The sequence below is a fragment of the Platichthys flesus genome, chromosome 18, assembly GCF_949316205.1.
Source record: "Platichthys flesus chromosome 18, fPlaFle2.1, whole genome shotgun sequence".
In the NCBI taxonomy this organism is placed as follows: Eukaryota; Metazoa; Chordata; class Actinopteri; order Pleuronectiformes; family Pleuronectidae; genus Platichthys; species Platichthys flesus.
In genome coordinates this window covers 7,579,857-7,599,220 of record NC_084962.1, presented here as the reverse complement: position 1 = coordinate 7,599,220, position 19,364 = coordinate 7,579,857, and the positions used below count along the sequence as shown (strand labels likewise).

General features: G+C 44.3%; 1 protein-coding gene across 1 annotated transcript; it reads right to left on the bottom strand.

Annotated features, from left to right (window-relative positions):
- Window positions 1–1,981: 1,981 nt before the first annotated feature.
- Window positions 1,982–19,332, bottom strand: clic5b (chloride intracellular channel 5b). Its single transcript, XM_062410671.1, has 6 exons — window positions 18,535–19,332; window positions 8,049–8,158; window positions 7,835–7,960; window positions 6,894–7,000; window positions 6,499–6,680; window positions 1,982–3,664 (listed from the first exon to the last, which is right to left on the bottom strand). The coding sequence occupies exons 1-6, from the start codon at window positions 19,210–19,212 to the stop codon at window positions 3,500–3,502; spliced, it is 1,368 nt and encodes a 455-aa protein (XP_062266655.1). The 5' UTR covers window positions 19,213–19,332; the 3' UTR covers window positions 1,982–3,499.
- Between the last annotated feature and the right edge of the window lie 32 nt (window positions 19,333–19,364).

Here is a 19,364-nt window from a genome sequence, read left to right as displayed (position 1 = left end):
ACAGGTCCCATCCACCCATTCACACACAATTATACGCAGCACTTCAGGGCCAATTTGACTTTCAGCATCTTGCTCAAGATAACTTCAACAAGCAGATCGGTGGAGTCAGGACTCGAACCTCCAACCCTTCTTGTTAATGAACGACCAGTCGCCATAGCCACCCGATAGTTATTATGATGGACATTTTTTATATTATTTTTTATATATTATTATTTTATATATTATTTTTTAATAATCATACATGAGAGGCACAGACTAGTTTATATATATAAATATAGTCTACCCAAAGCAGGGGTCTGGTCCCCCTGGGGGGTCATGAGGCTAACATGGCAATATAATTTCCAGAAATTAGATACACCTCCTGTGATATTATATTTATATTTTTACAGTCGTCTATATGTAATTATTCTAAACATGGATACGTCTTTTTCAACATTATATTTTCCCAAATACAGTCCTCCTGAAATCATTCTGTGCCACTGCACTTGCCTCTAGTTCCTCTCTACACAGACACTTTGAGTAGTGATAGTTGATGTGTACATAATCTCTGTATTTTTGATTTAACTTGTTGGTTTTATTCTTGTCTACTCTCTTGACTCATTCATGCTGACAATCTGCTGCTTTACCAAGTGAATTTCCCCAGACAGGGATCAATGAATCTTCTCTTCTCCTCTTTAATCTCATCTCATCTCAAGTCCCGAGTCTGTGGCACCTCTACTCTGGTGTTCAGGGGTTGAAAAGTTCGGGACGCCCTGGTCTCATTTACGATTAGAATCTGAAGTAAAGAAAGGGGATTATATGACGCTATAAGATGTGGTAAAAAAGAGGTCTCTGCTTAAACACATTCAGCAGTGAAGAAACATCACCTCAGGCTGAACCGTGTGTGTGTGTGTGTGTGTGTGTGTGTGTGTCTCTGTGTGTGTGGTTGTGTGTGTGCGTGTGTCTCCTGGGTACAATATCTAAGGTAAGCAGCAGCTGAGTTTGGCTTGTTCTTGCTGAGGGGCACCCGGGCCTAACACGGCAGTATATCTCAAACTATGGGTCTGGCCCCTAATTGGATCACAGGTCGGTTTCTGGTGGGTCCTCACACGTCAAACGCACCGGTTTGTTTTAATCAGCTTGGCTCTCAAAGCGAGACTCAATTAACACAATTTATGCCCGAGCTGAAAAGGTTTAGTAAACCTGGCTTTAAAAAGTGCAGGCGAGTGTGAGTCCCTGTCAGCCTACACACAGACTCCCCGTGCTGCGGTGGCCGAGCCAAGGCCAGCGACTGCTAGCTCCACTGGGAGTGTAATAACAGATTAATGTGGCGTGCCAGACCCCGTGACCAGACGTGTTTGACGTTAATGCTCCACTGTATATTATCCAGCTCGCAGAAATGTTGGATGTGAGCGATGGGATCCAAGGACAGGGATGTTTAGGTACTAATTACCAAACAGCAAGGCACAAGTCTCGCTCCATATTTCCTTACTCCTGTGGAAACACTAGGCAGGCTCCATTTATTTTCTTTGACTGTTGTTTCTGGCAAGGCCGCGTCTCAGTAAACACCGCTCGCCCACCATTGTAAATCCGACAGGCGCAGATCTTTCAAGTTAGACTCCTTTGAGGAAAAATGGAGACAGATCGGATGGCGGTGCTCGGGTTTTCCGTCTTAATGAGAGAGTGGAGAAGAGGGATGGCGTTTGATCCCTGGCATGGAAGCCTCTATTTAAGCCTGTCAACGGTCATCACTCTAACTCTCTCTCCTTCCCTCTCCCTCGCTCTCTGTCATGGATGGAGAAACAGACCTGCACCACTGGATTTGATCAACTCTAGGCAGACACACTTAACCCGTTTTTCGGGACTTCCAGGCCACAGCAGCGTGGTCGCTATCGCCGAGACGCGCCGCTCACCCAACCGTCCCTCCCTCCTTGACGGCCTATAAGTATCAGTGTTGATTGATCACCTCGCTGGAAAAGAAAAGAAAAGGCAGAAGCAGATCTGTGAAAATATTATTTTATTTGTGGAGCTTCGCAATGAGCAAGCCCCTCAGTCATCATGCTCCAATTTCATTTCATATGTTTGTCCAAACCACACAAGAGCCTTATGGTTCTTCAAGGAAGTCTCGCTGTAGTTGCAGTCTGACACCACGCCAAAGACGATAAGCCCCCGAAAAAACAAATTTCCGTCCTCCTCTGACAATCTGTCCTGCTCCTAATGAAACTTTTGAACTTGAACTTTTGGGCTGTGGAAGTTGATGGACTCCCCTACGAGCGGAGGAAACGTGTCTGTGTGATGAGGAGCTGGAGAGCAGGGCTCCCGACCACGGTGGACCTGGCCTGGAAGACGCTTTTCATCGCGGCGCTAATGGCTCTCCAGCTAATCAGGCCTGATTGGGGCTGCTGAATAAATACACGCTCCATTCATAATGTCGTCTGTAACTGGAGACGGAATCAATACCTTAGACCCAACACTAACAGCTCGAGGCAAAACCAAACCTCTCGGCTCCGGCTGCGATACAGTTCTTCTTTTGTCAGAATGAGTCCATCAGTGACGTTGGCGTGGACTTTCGATACTTCCAAATAAAGGCACATAGTCGACGATTTTTCATATCTTATAAAGATCAGGTTACAATATTACAATTTAATAAAACAGATTCGCGCAAGCAATTCGGAAACAAGCTTTTTTTTGTTACGGACGCTCTCATCAGCAAGTTCTTCATCGATTGTTCTAATGTCATCGAGCATTTTTAAGTTAATTAACAAGAACATTTTCACAAGATAAAAAATGGATTAACAAGATAATTTTCTGTTTTAATGCGGAAAGATTTCTGCTCTGTTTTTGAGGAAGTAACAAGACTTCAACCCTCAAAAGACAGACAGAACTTGAAATCATGCGGCTCCATTTTCCTTCTGGAAAACAGAAGATGATCTCCTGATTCAGAAAAAACAAGCCGATTGTTTTTTTCTTCTCAAATGCGGATCGCCACAGTCATATTCAGCAAACGATTAAGAGCATGAATCATTACGTTAATTTAAAAGGTGTCTACACAGGAGCCAGAACGTGACGATAAACACTGACTTGTCGTCTGGGGGCTGAGGAATAAATAAAGCGAACGAGCCTGACATCAGCAGCGAGCAAAACGTTTGGCCCGCGTGGACCAGCGATGGAGTCTGATGAGGGAGGGCTTTGTGTTATGAACGCAGACAGACGTGATCACGTTATACCAGAAGTTTCACGGCAGCCAAATCTCGATCCGGTTTGAAAACGTGAGAATTGAAGTCGTGGATTTATATATTCTGCTCCATTTCCGATTTGTAGCGTCTGTTCCTGCGTTTGCATCCGTCACATCCGGAGCTGCTAAAGACGTCTGTAACATCTGCTCACTATCACAGACCGGAAAACACAGCTTCTTAGATAAGTGACGCTGAAGTACAGGACAGTCACGTGTATTTGAAAGTGGTATTTTTTGGGTGTGTCGTGCTTGCTGGTTTGTTTTCGCCCGGGCTCGATTGGCGAGTTACTTTGCCAGTCTCCTCGCCACGTCTTTGTAGGCCGTCTCGATCTCAGCGTCAGCGGCGCAGGTGTTGGTGAACTCGTCGTGCGAGTAGGCGTTCTTCAGGTAGCGCCACACGCCCGTCATGTCGGAGGGGATGTCGTAGTTGCGGTACTTCTTAGCGACGACCTGCAGCGAGGAAGAGAAGGTCGAAGCTGTAACTCTAACATTAAACCCCGAATGAAAAACTTCCCGTTATAACATCCAACATTTAAAAATCCCCCCCTCTCAGGTGGGAATCAACCTGTAGCTTAAATTTGTCATTGCCTTTTGTTTCCTGCTTTCTGTCAACCGGCCTCATGTCCTGCTCCGTCAGTTAATAAATGTAAGAATAAATGAGTTTAAACAACCTCCCGGGTGTTTTCTGTGAAAGTGAGTGAGCACTCACAGCATGAGGACGTCCTTCAGAGGATCAGGGAGGAGATGTCAGAGGAGAATAATGCTCTGAGTCGCTGCACTTATTCAAATGCTTTCAAATGATATATATATATAAGTGTTGGGATCTGCAGTTCTCATCCCTCCTTTTTCTCTTGTTTCTTGTTTTCCCTTCCCCCTGTGTGTCCTGTCTGTCTCTCCCCTTGTCTGTCTGTCTCTCCACCTGTGTGTCCTGTCTGTCTCTCCCCTTGTCTGTCTGTCTCTCCACCTGTGTGTCCTGTCTGTCTCTCCTCCTGTCTGTCATGTCTCTCTCTCCCCCTGTATCTGTCTCTCCCCCTGTGTGTCTCTCCTCCCCTTGTGTGTCTGTCTCTCCCCCCTGTCTGTCATGTCTCTCTCTCCCCCTGTATCTGTCTCTCCCCTTGTCTGTCTGTCTCTCCCCCTGTGTGTCTGTCTCTCCCCCTGTGTGTCTGTCTCTCCCCCCTGTCTGTCATGTCTCTCTCTCCCCCTGTATCTGTCTCTCCCCTTGTCTGTCTGTCTCTCCCCCTGTGTGTCTGTCTCTCCCCCTGTGTGTCTGTCTCTCCCCCCTGTCTGTCATGTCTCTCTCTCCCCCTGTATCTGTCTCTCCCCTTGTGTGTCTATCTCTCCCCCTGTATCTGTCTCTCCCCTTGTCTGTCTGTCTCTCCCCCTGTGTGTCTGTCTCTCCCCCTGTGTGTCCTGTCTGTCTCTCCCCTTGTCTGTCTGTCTTTCCCCCTGTGTGTCTGTCTCTCCCCCTGTGTGTCTGTCTCTCCCCCCTGTCTGTCATGTCTCTCTCTCCCCCTGTATCTGTCTCTCCCCTTGTCTGTCTGTCTCTCCCCCTGTGTGTCTGTCTCTCCCCCTGTGTGTCTGTCTCTCCCCCCTGTCTGTCATGTCTCTCTCTCCCCCTGTATCTGTCTCTCCCCTTGTCTGTCTGTCTCTCCCCCTGTGTGTCTGTCTCTCCCCCTGTGTGTCTGTCTCTCCCCCCTGTCTGTCATGTCTCTCTCTCCCCCTGTATCTGTCTCTCCCCTTGTGTGTCTATCTCTCCCCCTGTATCTGTCTCTCCCCTTGTCTGTCTGTCTCTCCCCCTGTGTGTCTGTCTCTCCCCCTGTGTGTCCTGTCTGTCTCTCCCCCTGTCTGTCATGTATCGGTCTCTCCCCCTGTGTGTCTCTCCTCCCCTTGTGTGTCTGTCTCTCCCCCCGTCTGTGAGTGTGTGTGCTGCTACAGGTCGTACGCGATCCCGCCTCCCCCTCACCTGATCACACCTATTGTCCCTCCATATTTAATCCTGCACCCGGTATTTATCAAATTGTCTTTGACTTATCGCCTGTCACGTTATGCAGCTAGAGTGAGTCTATGAAATAGATATTGATGTTTCAGTCTGGTCCGAAGAGTTGAAATGACCAAATGCATTGTATTGTTGTACATAATATAACTTGCAAGTACTTGCAAAGACCTGCAAGCTATGCCAGTACAATAATATGTACTATCAGAAAAAGTGTCAATCACCGGCGAGATGTAACAAAGTACATTTACTTTTTTTTCAGATACTTTTCCCGTTTACTCCATTTCGTAATATCTGTACTTTCTGCTCCACTACATTTTTACAGGGCATCGTTTTGAATGTTCATATTATTTCTTTTATATCTTCAAAGGTCTTTAATAACCAGAGGGAAATGGGTCCACTGATCCAATCAGAGTGGACATGTAACATTAGACCCCGCCTCCTGTAGCAGCAGCACTCACTGCTGAAGAAGAAACACCTGACATGGATTCAGAAGATGACGCGGCCATAATGATCTAGTCGAGAGCTACATTTATGCTTAAAGTATGTTTAAAAACAAATACTTTTACACAAGTAGACACGTTAATGTACTGAACTTGTACTTTTTTGTTTACTTGAGTTCTTTTTTGTCTATTTCACTCAGAAGTCGTGCTTTTTTTAACTTTCCTCCTGAATCAACAAAAAAACTACTACTCTTTGATTCTATAGTACTGAGACCAAAATCTACTTTTACTGGTCACATAAATACTGGAACTATCTCACACTGCCACCATCAGGATGATGTTTAGCCATTATAGCCCAACAACAAACACTTTTGTGAGGAGGATGTTTATTTGATGATTCTTTTCAACTGTTTTATTATGAAATATAGCCTCATATTGTTTCTATTGGTGGTTTTATTATGTCTGTGTTTACTTCCTGTGTTTTTGTGATCACGGTGGTGCAGTGGGTAGCACCTCCCAGCAGGAGGGCGTTTGGTTTGGATCCCAGTTCAGCAGAGGGCTCTCTGTTTGCATTCTGTCCCTGTGCCAGAAATTGGAGAATTTAAATTGACAATAGGTGTGGAATGTGATTTAAGACGTGACCTGACCCGGGTGTACCACGCCTTTCTCCCACAGTCAGCTGGCCCCAGGCCCTACATTACCCTCAAAGGATAAGCTGTATATGGATAATGGATGGATCTTTCAGCAAATCAGCACTGGGTTGTTGTCAATGAATACATTTAATATTTGACCTGTGAAAACAAATGGATTTCACCTTCAATTGACTGTATTTGTAACACTGTGGTTACCTTGACTATGTGCAGTTTAGGCAGCAGGTTGCAGTCTGCCAGGGTGAGCTCGTTCCCGTCCAGGAAGCACCGGTTGGAGCCCTTCTCCTCCTCCATGCTGTCTGCATCGATCTCATCTGGCAGGGGGCTGTTCAGGTAGTCATCCAGCTTCTTCAGGGCCCTGGACAACCCCTTCTCTAGAGCTACTCACACACACAAACACACACAGGAATAAATACAGCATGACAGAACCTGTGTGGCGATAACCTCACTAGGTGGCAGCAAAGCAAACGCTCTGAGCTCCAAACACCGGACTCTGCTACCGCCTAGTGGAGCAGTGAGATCATGACTGTCATATGTATTTTTTCCATCTTGTTCTGTGTGAGTGTGTCAAAGACACAGAGTGAGCAGCCCACCAGCATTGGCCTCCAGTTTGGTGTTCTTGATGTAGGCTGAGAACTTGGCGAAGATGTCATTTCCAGCTGTGTTGGACTCTCTTTGCTTGGCGGCCAGTTTGGGATACCTGAGCAGACGGAAGGGGGGGATGGGGGGGACGGATACGCAGTCAGGAGAGAACATCTGGAGAGCATTAACACCTGGGCCAGAGCTCAGCTCAAACTAAAAACGTGTTACACACTCTAAACCAAGCTGGCCGCCCGCCTCCTTGAGTTTCTCACAGTAAGGTCCATTTATAATGTAAAAAACTTTACAGGCCATAAAGAGAGATTTAGTTAATCTGACGTTTCGCTCACACACACTGACCCGACTTTTTTTCTTGTTAATTTACAATAACAGAACACAAGAAATGAAATATGTTTTGCTTTTGCTGATATCACACAAAGGTTGTCAATGACGCAAATATATGTGGATTTGTTACGTTTTGTGTTTTGTATCTAGGACACACACAGACGCACTAACACACACTAACACACACACACACACACACACACACACACACACACACACACACACACACACACACACACACACACACACACACACACACACACACACACACACACACACACACACACACACACACACACACACACACACACACACACACACACACACACACACACACACACACAGTCATTCGGCAAGGATTTACAGCAGCCATAAACAACAAACAGTTGTATCAGTTAACATCAGTCCTCATCAAATGCAGCTCTCTTTTACTAGGCCAAAATGTTTCCTGTCCTTTCAACAGTGCTGCTGTGGTGAAATAAATCTAGCTCAAAGTAGTGTGTGTTTGTGTGTATGTGTGTAGGTGTGTGTGTGTTTGTGTGTGTGTTCATTCTGTAATATAATCTTGATACTGTAAACTACATGTCGTAAAACCTTCCAGCAGAATTACTTTGGAGGACTGAGCATTTCCTCCAGAAACTCCTCGATCTTGTTGATATCGGTCTTGACCTCCCCGTTGAAGGTCAGGAAGGGAGGGTGCGTCCCCGGGGCCAGGTTGTGCAGATCCGCCGGCTTCCTGCAGAGCAAACATTGGAGGGAAGCATGTCGTCAAGAGGAGGCTGTGTAGGTGTGCTATCAGGTTGGGACTTTTCTGTGTAACTGACCTCTTGAGGTCGACGGTGGTGACGTTGAACACGACTCCTTTGAGCCAGAGGATCATGAAGAGGCGCTGGGAGAAGGGACAGTTTCCGATGCTCTCTCCATCATTGCCGGCCTGCAGACAAACACAACATGACAATATATGAGTCAGGGCGAGGAAATACGACACAGAGTGGAAATGTGACGTTCACATGCAAACACACATTCATAATGAAAACTGTGTTTTGACGCTTTGGTCGCAAGGTTACAACCTTCCTGCTAATAACTAAGTACATATTTGTATTGGTGACCATTATCTTGACTGTTATCTTGTTATCCTGTTATTGGACTACTGAGGTTGTTAAGAGACGTGTCAGAGGGTGTATAAATGTGATTCCACGCATAAACACATCACATCAGCTTACATGAGGACGAAGGAGTCAAACCAGAACCACACTCTGGGAATCCACCCACTCGTTCTGATCGTGGATACAGAGACTGAGTGAACTTATAAATACTTATCTACGAGTAATGTGCTGCATACAAAATGTCACTTGTCACTCAAGTTGTATGCTTCCACCATCCAGTGCAGTTTCTATGAACGTATTTCTACATAGTTTTTTTTTCATATACATGTCACTGTAACCTTTACCTTTGACCCCCAGGCACCAGAATCCAGTTTTCAAAGTTCATCTTTGAATTCAAAGATTGGACCTAATTTGAAGACATTCCCTCAAGTTGATCTTAAGATATCATGTTCAAGAAAAACATTAGCATACTTTGTGAGGCCACTGTGACCTTGACCTCTGACCTTTGAGAGCCAAAATCCATTCATCCTTGGGTACAAGTGAATATGATATACGCGAAGTTTATAATAATGCATCATATTTTTTAAACTGCTTCATATGTCTTGTACGTCTCACTAAAGCTGTCAAATGAATGCAGTACAATATAATACTCATTTAACAGCATGAAATAGAAATCACAAATAAAGAAGTAGCTCAAATTAGCACCGAAGTTTACACCAGAGGCTCCAAACTGTTCAGCCAACAACCCCTAAAATAACTGAGCCTGACACCTGCGACCCACATTATCCCAAGTAACATTGATTTTAATTTTAAAAAGTTCACCTACATGTACCTGCTGTAACTGATGATGTCACTAATCTGACGTTATCCCCTCAGGAGTCATGGAGACAAAGAAAATCAGAGGGCAGAGGATTATTTGTCTGGTTCTAATGGTATGTTTGGAACAATAATTGGCTAAAATATGATATTGAGGAAAGTTTTTGTTCATTTCGCAAAAGGAAGCAGCACAATCTTGCTGTCAGGTGAAAGCATTTGACCAAACAGCAAAAAGAAAAACAATTTTCCTCACAATTTTTGTATTTTAAAGATGGTTTAGAATGAATTCATCAGGTTATCTGGCATTTAAAATAAGAACCATCTACCGAAGATAGAAATAAAGAAATAAGTGTGCTAATAGAATCACTTCCTCTCCACTGCATGGTTTCTTCACCACGTGTTGATATCGTGTGTCAGCGGTATAGATGCTCAGCAGAGCACCAACACTGACATCTGATCCACTGGCCCAGCTGAATTATACATGGCCATTCCATCAGCTGGTTCACTGGCCACTGGGCCACAGAGAGCAGGGTCAGAGCTGTCGGCCTGCACACACAGCACATGTCAGAGCGAGAGCAATGACCTGGAGGTCAGCCAGGGGAGCATGGATTTAACAAGTGGAGTTGTGCTTCCCGCATTTCATTCATTCATGATTTGGAAATTAAACTCTCTTTAGCCGACAAGTTTCAATATGTGCAATTTAATTATTAATCATTAAGGTAGATGCCATTAAAGTACCAAAAAGATATGTCAGTCAGTGAATGTTCGGACCAGCAGACTGCAGCTCCGAGCAAACACCAGAAAATACAGAGCTGCCAGCCTGAAAGTAGCTGAGCCGACTGTATGCTCAGCAGCCACCGCTGTCATGCATGTGATGCTTCTGTCTGTGCATTGTTATGGCTGCGCTCAGCAGCACGGCCGTAACACAATACACAACCGCTTATAATAGCCAATCAACATCTAGAACATGGAGGACAAAAGCTGTCTCCCTCACACACACACACACACACACACACTGGCCTCTGTGGGCACCAATATCGTGAGTGAGTGGAGCCACTGAGTGATGTGATGATGAGCAGGGTCCACTGGGGGCAGCGTCACTTCATATGATCCATCACATGCATATTCATGTATATTACACTGTAACTGGAGTTTTGTTTCCTTAGTCTGTCACACATGTTAACCAGAAAGAAGAGAGCATTCCTCCAAGCAAGAGCCAACACTCTGCTTATGAAACCACATTTGAATTCACTGGATCTGTACCTAAATGCACAAACTGACAAACCTCAGTACCCTACACCTGCGGGATTTTTTCCTTCAAGACTATTAAATATTCTCTGGGAAATCAAGGAAAGTATTAAAGACGATTAAAGAAATGGAGAAGTAATTCCTGTATCTGTCCCCTGATCCAGATCCACACCAAAATGTAATGAGTTCTTTCCTGGACAATTTCCCACTTATTCAGAAAATGTCATGGAAACACATGGAGTAGTTTTTGTGTGTCCTGCTAAAATAATCACACATGAAAACATAAGCCCCCTGGTGGAGGTAATGACAGTAATTGTCTATCTACCAAGTCAGTGTAAACTAAACCAATTTTCATGAAAATATATATTTTTTGCCCTGTTCAGTAACTAATGAAATAATACTGCAATACATGGCCACACTCACATATCTAAATTCACGTTGTTCCAATAAAAGATCAGAGTAATAATCTGAGGAAAAGATATTATATGTTGCAGTTTTCTGAGGTAGTTCGCAGTAAAACTTAATCTAGCATTATGCTTACAAACAGGAGAAGAGGCACATGCTCACTTTCACTCTTTTATGAATTGACCAAACCTCAAACACAATGCATTCTACTGATCCCATTCATTCTTGTACCCATGGGTGCCCCACAATGCCCAGTAAACACACAAATGTTTCAGACTCCTAAGAATCTAAGAATAGATCCTCACTCTCCTTAAGTAGCATTCAAATAAGACGATTAAACTGTGCAGTCAATCATATTATGTTGTCCTGTGTTGAATAGAGTGTATAGTCTAAATGCAGAGCGGGGCTAAGGGGATAAAACGATGTGCCGCGATGCTGGATGGCCGTCAGTCCATGTAGGTCACATGTCAGACGTCAGCATGAGGAGGAAAGTAATCTCAGGGTTGCAGCTGCCATAGAAACCACTTGGTGTACATGTACGTCCTCTGTGCGACAGTTTACACAGAGTCAACATTGAGTTTCATTCAGAACGACATGTAATGAGAGAGTGACGGCTTTGAGACTAAATGCGAGACGCAACGCAAATAACACAGGTGGAAGGTGAGTCTAAAGGCTGATGTCAGTGTGTGTTCACTTCACGTCACCTGGCTGACTGGTTTCCTAGGATATGGATGAGCTGAAAGGAACCTGGAGGCTAATTGGGTCATTGCACCCGGGCACCAGCATCAGCGTTTCCACCTGCTTCCACCTCACCTGCCTCAGGTACATTCATCTGCCTTTAACCTTCCTCTAGGGGCCCGGGATGTGCATCTAAGAGCAGAACAACACTTGTACATCTACTGAGTCAGCTGCTTCCACGCTGGTATTTTTGTTCTGTTTCGCTCTAGTTGAGGTGACGACCAAGAGGATTGATCATTACGAAAACAGAGTTGAGAATATGAAAGAACAGAGCGGCTGATTCTTTTAATCCCATTTTAATTAGGCCAACAGTGAAGTGCAAAGGTCTAACGACAACGTCTTAGTTGTTGTTGTTATTGTTATATCCTATCACCAACTTTACCAACAAATGAATTAAGTTTGTTCAAGGTAAAGTGAACAAGTTATGTAAACACAATTCCAAACTTAAATTCGAAGCAACCTGATCCATTGGTGTTTTACCAATTGCCGTTATTTTTTAAGTTGTTCCATCAACCATCTACACGCAGCTTCGGTATCACCGTCGCAACAATCCCGGGTCAACATGGAGCCCAGTGTGCTGCTGTAACTGAACCTGCACTATTGAGTTACATGAGCTTTCCACGGCACCCACTGATGCTGCAGGTAAAGACCTCTCCTGACACACCGCTTTCATCTGCCATCTACAACTTAGAAACACTGTAAATACCTATCTCTGTCTCTGTCTTACCTTGACAAACAGTTCGATATCGGGATCTCTATCTTGACCTTTTGCGGACATGACGTCTAATCCTGGCTGTAACCTTCTTTCTTTAGTGTTTGTTTGATCTGCAGTCCTTTGTATTTCCTTGGAGATCTACATCCTCCAGAAAATAAGGAAAAAACCCAGATATCCTCTCTGATGACGAGGGATCCTCTCTTGTGACACCTCTGTTTCTCTCTAGGTTTCAAAATGTCCACCTCTGTCTGGTCCCGGGAAAGCTTTCCCTCCCTGGTGTCTGTCCCGCAGGTGAGGCTGAGAGTCGGTCCAGGTGGCAGATGAAGCCCTGAGCTCTGATTTAGACACAGATGCAGAGCAGAGCTGCAGCTCTCACTGACACACAGTGGGAAACAGGTGTCGGTGTGTCATCTATACCAGGGGGTGGAGCCCCGTCTCTCTTCCCACCACGGCAACCAAACAACCCATTCACACATATCACTACTCTATCTGTCCCTTCTTTCACAAACTGCTCACCTCACACTTTTATTTTTCATTATTCCCATCATTACATGTGGTTTACTTGTTTCTTTTTGTCAGACTCGGTTGAGGAAACTTTCCCACGCACGTCTTAAACTATCGAGATGTGTGCGTGGTCTGTATTTACATCGCACAGTTTTTTACAGTACAGTTTGCCTTTCTACCATTTACACACAAATTCATACAGTGCATCTATGTGCAGCACTTTGTCTATCACACACACGCTGCCAGCACAGCCTTCAGGGGAAACTGGAGACTGGAATCGAAACGCAGACCCTCTGATTAGTGACGACCCGCTCTACCTCCTGAGTCACAACCACCCCTGATATATCAAACACTATCATAACATGGCCTGAGGAACATAAGTGTTGCTTTTTGTTTCTGTGGTCGCCACTCTGTCAGTATGCATGAACAGCAGCGTTCATATTTAATGTGCGTTCACACACAGGAACAGGACAGCACAGGTTATATTTGATCACCTGTGACCTGGAGAAGATTCCTATTTGAATCCTTGATGCTTGGCCTTGGTTTTAAGGCAGGAACTGGCATTGGTTTACAGATATGTAGGGCAACAAAAATACTGTTTGGCTAACTGTTTCAGGTACACAAGAAAAAAAGACTCATCACCTGTCAATGTGACAGTTAACTGAAAGCACAGAGAGAAAAAAAAACGTCTTTTTCTAAGTTGGATGTATTTATAGAGCAGCCCCCTCTTCTGGCAGACAGAGCAACATGCAGCAGGAACCAGTTACTAGGCCACTGTGCAGGGAAGAGCTCATTATCAGTGTTAATGAGGGAAAAGTTACGTTTCTAAATGTTTTATTTTAGGATTGGCTTCTCAACATACACTAATGACTCTTTTCAGATTTAGATCTCATTCCATTGTCTTTCAGTTACTGTTACGGCCTTAGGGCCTCTGCCAGGGCTTGTGTGTGTGTTGTGTTGTGTTGTGTTGTTGTTGATGTTGTGTGTATGTGTGTGTGTGGGTCCTGTCGTCTGTTGCAGGCTCCTGGTTTGGTGGCAGTCGGAGGGCATCACTGAAGTGGAGACACCTGACCAATGCCTCTCAGATAGAATATAAAAGACCAGTTCCTGCCAGTCCCACTAGATGAATTTCTTAAATCAAATCTCTTTGTTTTAGTCAAAGCATCGTTTCTTTTCCCTTATTGGCTGTGGTTTCAGAGCTGGGCCGTAACCTCTCTTCAACCTTTGAGGAGACTTGAAAACTTGAGAACCAATTTTGTGTTTGTGGAAATGTTGTGATCCTTGTGTTCAGATTTTGGATTTGTGTCTCAAGTTATTTTTACCTTACGTTTATCACTACCTAATACCGAATTTTGTACTTCCTGTTTGAGAGCACTTCAATTCCTGTCTTTGTTGAATACCTTACTTGCTTTGAGTGTCACCTTTGTGTCTTCCTGGGTTCTCTGTCAGGTTTCTGTGAGCGTACCAGCATCTTCCCAGTGTAGCTTCGTTTATCGACTGTGCTTTTTGCGTTTTGGACACATCGGCCTGATCTGACTGCTCACCCAACTCTCAAGTCTGCTTTAACACAACGAATTAGAACAGTCCTTGTGGAACGTCCTTTTGTGTTGTTTTAATGTGCGATGTAGAGCTTCTTGCAGGCAGATTTTTCTACCTTACACCAAGCTACTTGAGACTAGGCTCCTTCCGGTTGATGCTAGATTCCCCTTTTACCCTCTCCATTCATTCTTTACACTAAGCTTTAGTCTGTTATTTTGTCCCTTTGTTCTACTCTTTTTCATGTTCACTTTGATGATAAGTTATCGTTCTTTATTCCGTGTGCTGTGTTTGTGAGTTCTACACATTGAGTATGAGGCATTTTTGGAATCCTGACATTATAAACCAGCAAGATTTGTTGATCAATGATCTTAAGAGGTTGACTTTTGTCACCTTCACACTGAACCATGCAGCTGTTGCACCTAGGTTCCAGTCTGTGTGCTAACCCTTTGCTTACTATAGCTCTATAATCACTATACAGAGGTAAGTGTGAGATTGTTTTTTTCTCTTTATTGAACCAGCGAATAATCCTAACCATGAATGCTCCTGTAAGGATTTCTTAATACTTAATGACTGTCAAAACATTAACGGTTTAAAGCTTAAACCTCTTTTTTGTCCTCTTGAGACAAAGGAAGCACAAATCACTGACTTGTTGGGTTTAATCATTCACTTGAACATTTTGTACCCTTGTGCTAAGGTGGAGGGGAGGGTTTGAACTCTCCTGCAACAATACACACTTCCACAATGTGACAGTCTCATCAATATGTGCATTGTCTTGTATTTTTAAACTGACATGAACCATCATTGACATCATGTATATGATGTTATCTCCATTATAACTTTGACTAGAGTTTGTTACCGTACAGTTCAAAAACAGGCTGCCCACTGTGAGAGTGTGTGTTATTGTTAATGTTGACAACCTATCCTGTAGTGGCCTGCTTCATCAAAGACAGCAGGGGAGGGGTCGTATAAACTTTTAGCTCAGATAGATGATCTCCTAACTGCCCTTCCTGCATTTATAGCACCGACTGGTCTGGTTTATGGTGAGCGTTGAAGATTAAACGGTTGGGAAATCCACCCGCAAATGGGACTCGCTCAGATAGGAAGGCCAGATAGGGAGTAGAGGATGGCGTGGTATGTGGAGTAGGGGCCACGTGCGTCGTCACTTCCCTGGTGAACGACTGTTTTTATCATAATGGCCATGAACAGTGTGAAGATAAGCGTATCTGCTGCATGTGTCGACCCTGTCCTTTATAATGTGTTAACATTAATATCCCCACTGATGGAAACGTTACACCTGGGTTAACGCGCAAATTAGATGCTGGTGCGTCTGTGACGTCCAACATGACGCAACAGGGGAAAACAGAGAGGCTAACTTCTATACTATGGGGAAGAAAGTCAATGAATTTGTCTGTTTACCTGCATTTTAAAAAATAATCCACTTGCTAATTCTGTCGTAAAAGCTTTGAGATCGGCAGCCAGGACAAATATACAGTGATCAGCCGCCACATAAACTCATTGCCGTGTTTTAATAGTACTTACTGCCTGGCTTGATTTGTTAAAGCGTACCGATGTATGATACACTAGAGGAATAAACTGTCTGTACAACTCAAAATTAGATTCTTATTCCGTATTATTACTGAGAATGTTCAAACTCACAACATTGGACATTCAATATGTTGTTCTTGTGATGCAATGAAGGAATCTTCTCAAAAACAACAGCTAAAAGACCATTACTCTTTCTGGAGTTCAGCCCAGAGTTTTGATCATTTCAAGAAAATCGCTTTCAGGTCACATTGTTGCAATTTGTACATATTTTATATAACCATGTTTTTTGCTGATACCATTCAAAGACGAGTTTAAAGCTCAGTATGAATTACTGCTGTCGTTTCCATTGCTGAGCTCCGAGCTCCTTGATTCCAGTCCACTGACTCAATCAACAAAGTGACCCCTGCCTGCGTTGATAGTAAACCTCGCAGATCAGCTCTATCACAAAAGCAGCAAAACACACACAGTCCAATTTGCTCAGCCATGGAGTTCAACCCTGGTTTATATGGCCCTTGAGAAAACAAGTTAATTATTACATCAGGTTGCCACCAGATAAAGTCCATGACAATGGCTGTGTCAAACACAGATCCCTGCTTCGGACATTTCTTATGGAATTCACTGGTGTTGTCATAGATATTTCTGTATAAACTTCGCTTACGGTTAAACATTAGTACCCAGTCACTAAAGTGAACTTTATTCAACTTAAAAGACTCTAGTTAGGCCTCAATAGTAAACCATGTGTACGCTCTGGTGATGTGTTTTCATTTGATTTTAATAGAGTAGTTTATGCTTTTATCTATTAATAACCTTCACCAAAGAGGTTTTTATTGGCCTTTGTTTGTCTGTTTGTCAGCAGGATTACTCATAAACTACTGAACGGATTTCCTTGAAGCTTGATGGAAGGTTGTGTTGTGTGTCCAGTGAATGTTGGTGCTGATCCAAAACAGGGGGCGGATCCAGGATATTTTACACCAATTACTCAATTCTTTGACCTTGATGAAAACAAATCAGGCATATTTAAGGGAATGATATAAGTGTGTACAAGTTAATGCAGCTTGATTGAATTATAAGACAATGTTGGGTCTTGGGGGAGGTGTGCACATGTTTTCCCCTTTTTTATTATTTATGACATGTTGACATTTACATAACAAATTAAATTTATTCAAATTTGCATCTTGACTGTGAAATACCTTTTATTCAATCACAGTGACACAGAGATTATTTGATATGATTATCCTATTGTTACCTTGTAGATTAATGAACTGTATATGTTTGGCCAGGTAGTTTTATGAGTGGTAGAATAACCACATTGTTCTCACGCTGTTTGGTGGTGTTTCTGAACATATATGCGCCAATTTTATATGTGCAACACATGTCACAAGTAACACAATACTGTGGGAAATCAACTTCAGTTTCAAGCATGCATGTGTGCAGGAGAAAAGGATGTGAACTGTTTTATTGTCGTCTTATCCGCATTACGGTGTAATGTAAAAACCCATATAACACTTAATCAATTTTCTTTATCTCCAAACACATAATGTGCCAATTGGCTGATAGGATGATAGCGTAAGAGTACTACACCATACCGTGTCGGTGCTCCGTCAAGAACCAACACTAATGCCAGAGAGATATGAGAGTTGTACGAGAATAAAACAACAAAATGTTCCCAGCATAGTGAGGACTAGACGGTACAAGCCTTTAGACAAGCGTTCCTTAACACAAACCTTAGTGAAAAGATTACTTCACTGCAGGGGCCTTCTTGTCTAATACCCAGAGCCAACTTAGCAGCTGCTTGAGGCCCCACAGCCACCTGTGAAAGTGAACCTAATCTACATAGTGTGTGGAACAATAAGTAATACAATACATAGATGACATTTCCAAAAAATTGACAAAATTGACTATGTATGAGTTAATTGTAACATGTACATCTTTTAAGACCGGTGCTCTACGTTTGAGTGCTTCCCCCTTTAAGGTCGGATGAGACATGTACATCTAATACACAATATCAGTGTTTTCAAGACATATGAAATACACTGAGATTCACTGTCATTCTCGTGAGAAAGGCAAAATACACTGTGGGAAATTTTGTTCTTCTGTTGATACTCAGCCATTTCTGTCAGGTCTTCAGAAAGCCCTCAGGTTTTAGGGGATCGCTTTCAAACAGCATTGAGGTTTTCGAGTGTTTTCGTAGTGCCTTAGGTCTTCATGGGTTAATAAGGGTTGTAAGTGTATACTTTAGCTCTTCTCTAATTATTTTACCCTATCACAGCAAGGCAGGGCCTGAGATCCTCAATCCTCAATCAGCAAAGTGCCATGTCACTAAAGGTGACATGGCACTTTGCTTTCAGGTCCAACAGCTTTGGAGCTCCCTGCCTGGAGATCTCAGGCTGCCAACATCTGTATCTTCTTTTAAATCTTTTCTTAAGACTCACTTTTATCGTATGGCGTATGTCTAACTATTGCTATTTATCTTGATTTTTTAAATGGTCCTATCTTGCTTATTGTGAAAAAATATTTTGATTCTTAAAATACTGATTTATTGTAAAGCAATTGAAAAGTGCTATATAAATACAGCTGCTCATGGCCCCCAGATGAGACGGAGCCGGCCCTGCAGGTTTCTCATTGACACTTACAGAAGTTGGACCTGGGTCACCACGCGTCACTATGCTCTGCTGACCCGTGTCTGCTTCTTACCTTGACGAACAGAGCGATGTCGGGCTGGCCGGGGTCAGCCGGGGCAGCGCTGCTCTCCTCCAGGCTGACACTCTCCAGGGTTTTCAGGCTGTAGTCGCCGGACTCCTCCGGCTTGGTGTCGGTGTCGGGGTGGGTGTCGGCCATCAGCATCCCTTCCTCGGCGGTATCCTTCTCCTCGGTCTTCGGCTGGATCGGCGGGTCATCGCACGGGTCTCCGGGGGAGGCAGAGGAGGCGGAGGAGGCGGAGGAGGCCGAGGAGGAGGCCGAGGATCGCCTGGATCTGTCGTGCACCTCGCCGTTCACCTGCTCCACCACCGTCACCTGAACCTCCGGCTCCATGGTCACCGCCACCTCCGGCTCCATCGTCATCGTCACCTCCGGCTCCACCGCCGGCTCCACAGTAACCTCCTCCACCTTTGGCTCTGCAGCGCCCTCGTCTTTCTCCTCATCCTCGTCGTCGCTGGAGGAAGAGGACGAGCTGCTGTGTCTGTCCCCGTCCCTGATCTCCAGGTAGTCCGAGGAGCAGCTCCCTGCCTCGGCAGGGGCGTGGACCTGCGCCTCGCTGAGCAGCTGCGCCTTCGCCTCACCTGAGCCCTCAGACTTGGTGTCAGAGTCAGGACTGTCTGCTCCATCCCGACGCTCCTCGTGCACATGTCCCTCAGCCACTGTGTTCTCCATGATCGGGTTTGTTTAAATGTTGTTTCTAAGTCCGGAGCGGAGGTTTAGTGTGGAGGGGAAGAGCTGAGGTGGTGGCACACGGTCCGCCTGCCTCTGACTGACTGAGCGCAGGAGCAAATTCCAGCGATAACTCATAAAAGACCTTTGGTCCT

Excerpts from the sequence above, each read along its gene's own strand:
- clic5b (XM_062410671.1), bottom strand. The coding sequence starts at position 19,212 with ATGGAGAACACAGTGGCTGAGGGACATGTGCACGAGGAGCGTCGGGAT. Across the intron at positions 8,159-18,534 it reads ACATCGCTCTGTTCGTCAAG|GCCGGCAATGATGGAGAGAG; the intron begins GTAAGAAGCAGA and ends GTTTGTCTGCAG. Across the intron at positions 7,961-8,048 it reads ACCACCGTCGACCTCAAGAG|GAAGCCGGCGGATCTGCACA; the intron begins GTCAGTTACACA and ends TTTGCTCTGCAG.